At 29.6% G+C, this 4,057-nt stretch overlaps 1 protein-coding gene across 1 annotated transcript; it reads left to right on the top strand.

The window, feature by feature from the left end:
- The first annotated feature begins 1,249 nt into the window (after positions 1–1,249).
- Positions 1,250–3,165, top strand: LOC101489737 (B3 domain-containing protein REM20-like). The gene is made up of 5 exons (XM_073367679.1): positions 1,250–1,321; positions 1,645–2,125; positions 2,233–2,357; positions 2,601–2,678; positions 2,777–3,165. The coding sequence occupies exons 1-5, from the start codon at positions 1,250–1,252 to the stop codon at positions 3,014–3,016; spliced, it is 996 nt and encodes a 331-aa protein (XP_073223780.1). The 3' UTR covers positions 3,017–3,165.
- The last annotated feature ends 892 nt before the right edge of the window (positions 3,166–4,057 follow it).

Raw genomic sequence — 4,057 nt, 5'->3', positions numbered from 1 at the left:
TGACATGAGGAAGAGTAACAATATTAATTCTTATTTTATTTTAAAACTTAAAGAATAGCTTAGAAAATAGAAAGATGAAACACAAATTTGAAACTTTAAATTAAGTTATGAGTCATGTGAAATAATTTTGTCTAAATTATAAATAAGGTTGGATTAGAATATCAATAAAAATTAAATAAATAAAAAAAATATTAGATTAATTAAGTTCGATGAAAAAAAGGCTAAATTAAGTTAGACACCCTTGATTTGAAAGTCCTAAATTCTTGCATTTCTATATTTTAGACGATCCGATCTTAATTAAATGACTTATATCGATAACTTTGAATTAAATATTCGTTTAATTCTCAAAATCATGATTCATAATAAATGTGGTGTAGCATAATTAGCAATAGTATTTCCTACCTAGTTGAAATAAAATTACCTCAAAATGAGAATGAGAAGGACCAGTACTATTTAAACACCAAGCTAGAATGAAAAAACTATCACTATATATATATCAATGTTGCAATGCACATGATACACCATTCCATTTGTATATCTCATATTCACAATCACTTTCCAAAACGAGAAACAAATAAAAAAAGTGTTGAGATAATTCTAGAAAAATTAATAATGACTAAATAGCATAAGTAGAAAAATAAATGGACTTCGACTAACCTATCTTTACATAACATTTAGTCATTGAAGGAAACAAATTAATGAATTTTTTGCTTTTAAAATTTGAATTTATTTGTTAGCTTTGCAATATCACTCTTCACAAGTATAAATTTCTTCCATCTATAGAGAGAATAGGAAAAGAGTGAATCAAGTGTCTAAGTTTGTTCAACTCTGTTTTTTAGTTCGAATCTTAATTTGGTAATTTGCTTTATAAGTTTGATTTTTCAACCATTGTTTCTTTCATTTCTTCAATTTGAACGGTATGCAAGCTTTCATTTTTATTGCCAACTTTGATAGCATATTTTGTGAATAATTCTCTCTATTTATTATGATAAAAATTCAAAGATATTTTTTGGATGAAGAAGAGTAAAAGGGGGTTAGGAAGATAGATCTATTACAGCCCTTAATTTATTTTAATTAGAATATTAAATATATTGTAAGGTGACTTTAATTAGGTATAGTAAGAACAGGTTATTTAGAAATGCATATAAGTTTTGTCCATTTTTATATAAGATGTCTTTTAGCTTTTCTTCAATTTCTTGAAAATTTTATTTATATAATTTCAATGTTGGTATTTTCAGATAACCAAAATATGACTAATGTTACCAAGGAGTACCCTGATTTCTTCAAAGTCTTCCTTCTAGAAAAGCACTATGAGAGAATGGTATTTTCTTATTCTTAATCATTCTTCCTTAAGTGTTTTATTTAATTTTATGATAAAAACCAATTTTTCATTTAAAGGTCTCACAATAGAGTTTGAAATCCCAACTATGTTGATACCTTAGAGCCTGTTAATAATCTGCAATACACTAAAACTTTATCATATTCCTCTAATGTACACTTGCATGATATTTACAACATTGTAACACAATGTATGAATTATTAAATTTACTAACACTATGCATAAATTATTAAATTTCATGAAAATAATAGGTAACTTAACTCTTAAGTAACATTGATCTTCATGTGTTTTTTAATCTATTGCAGCAAATTCCAGATGCTTTTGTGAATTTGATGTGTTTGAAAACAAGATTAATGAAGGATGTTACACTGAGAGATCATAGAGGAAGAGAATGGCATGTCAAAACGCGTTCTGTTGGTGCAAAACTTTATTTTGCTGATGGTTGGAAGAGATTTAGAGAACAAAATTGTTTAGAAGAGAGTGATTTCATTGTTTTCACACATGTTGAAAACAATGTGTTCAAGTTTAAAATCCTTGAATTGGCATCAATGTGTGAGAAGATTAAGGTAATGGAAGTGGACAACAATGTGATGGAGGAGGAAGATGATGGTGATGCTAATGGTGATGATGATGATGATGATGATGATTATGATGATGATAATGATGATGATGATGATGATGTGATGATGATAGAACATGATGATGATGATGATCCAGAAGAAGAGATAGAAGCTGTGAAGGGAAACATTAGAAATCAACCTCAACATTTGAGAACATGCAAAGCTAGTATATTTTGACATCACACTGAAAATTTATTATTATTTTTTATATGTATTTGTGCAGGCATAATTCAGAACTTACCTGATGATTTTTTATTTATGTTTTTGGTTTAGGGGACATTGAGAGCAGTTCTAAACATTCAAAACATGAAGATGATGAATTTGATGCTGAAATATATGTTCAGGAAGGAAATCCATATTTTGTTGTAAAACAATCTCATAACCGACCCAATGAAATAGTAACATACTATATACACTATTCTCTGTTTTTTCATTTCTTTATTATATATATGCATTGTTTTTTGTTTAACATGGGTGCATTGCTAGATAAGTAATTAGTTCATTTGCTTAGGTGAGGGAAGGATTTAATCCATTTTGTGAGACTAAACAAGAGAAGTTGCAATTTCATTTTTCATAACTTACAACTATTACATGTTCATTCTTTCATGTTCTAATTTTGGCATCACCCTTAACTTTTGCAGTCTATTCCAAAAAACACAATTAAGGACTTTTGCCTTTGCTTTACAAAACATATCCCACTTGTATGTTGCCATTGCAAGGTATATATAACTCCAATCTTTACCTTCATGTTCACTTTTGTTTATTTTTTGTGTCTCTTGATATTCTAGTTGAATTCATCTTTTTTGTTATATCACAGGGTGTTCAAAAAAGAGATATTGAGGCCTATCATTTCGTCTTGCCACAAATTAGCACAGAACACATCAAAAAGAGAGGTGAAATACGTAGATGGAAAGATGGTCGGGTACTTGTGCAAGGGTGGGAAGGTTTTTGTAGAAAGAGCAAGATCAAAGAGAATGATAGATGCATATGTGAGCTCGTGTTGCGTGAAGACAAAACAATCGAAATGTTAAGAGTGCATGTAATTAGGAGGAAATGAATGAACACTCATTACATAATCATTTAGCTTGCAGTATGACAATTGTAGTTAGGAGGAAATGTGAAGACAATTGTAATGTCATAATTGAATTTAGTACCCTGCTAACATTGGGCTTAAATCCACTTGTTTACTTTGCAACTATTTTATGTATAAATTTTAGGTATTGAGAAAGTTTGGATGTTTCATTTTCTCCTTTTAAAAATGGAAAATCACTAAGCCACTACTGTTGGAAAAATCTTTCAAAAGTCTTTTCTCCAATCCTTCTATGTTTTTTTGCCTCTAGTGTAATCCATTTCCATTTTATTAACATAACCTTCTAATAATAAAACAAGGACCACCAATCTCTATAACAAGTTCCTTCATGACTTTAACACTATCCCTCAAGAGTCATTGATTAACATAGCTCTACCTTAGTTTAGCATAGTTTGAACCCCATGTGTAACCAAAGTTTTACAAACATGATTTAATAGTCCAGTTGAACCAATTGAATCAGGAATCGGGATGTTATTTTTCTTCTTTTTTTTTTAGTGTTTCTATATCATGCTTGAACAAATTGAACCAAACTTGGAGATATCAGCATATCAATGAATTCATCACCGATCCAATTTTCAAAACACTGCTCAATAATCAATCAGGTTCCAAGCATCTAACTTCATTGCTTGTAAAATTAACAAGACATGTTAACTAATTCTCTCACAGCATGAGCACACTTTCACACATACTTGAAACAAAAGTCTTCCCTTTCAAATTAACAGGTATATTTTAGTTTGATTATACTTGGGAACATGGTGTTCATAAGTAATGGAAAACTGAAAAATAAATCAATTATATATGATGTTTTGCACTTGCACCTTGCATATTACATTCAGCAAAAGTTCCACGTTTCATACTGGTATTGAACAAAATGGTCTCGTTCCAAAAAGCTTCTTGGTAGTCCTTTCATATCCAACTACTACTACTACTATTCGCACAAAATTTGGATTCAATCAAGAGATCAAACCTCAGAACAGATTTATTTGCCATCTTCCAAAATAATTGCAG

Source organism: Cicer arietinum, chromosome 4 (genome assembly GCF_000331145.2).
Source record: "Cicer arietinum cultivar CDC Frontier isolate Library 1 chromosome 4, Cicar.CDCFrontier_v2.0, whole genome shotgun sequence".
NCBI classification, from domain to species: Eukaryota; Viridiplantae; Streptophyta; class Magnoliopsida; order Fabales; family Fabaceae; genus Cicer; species Cicer arietinum.
This window is presented reverse-complemented; position numbering and strand designations above follow the sequence as displayed.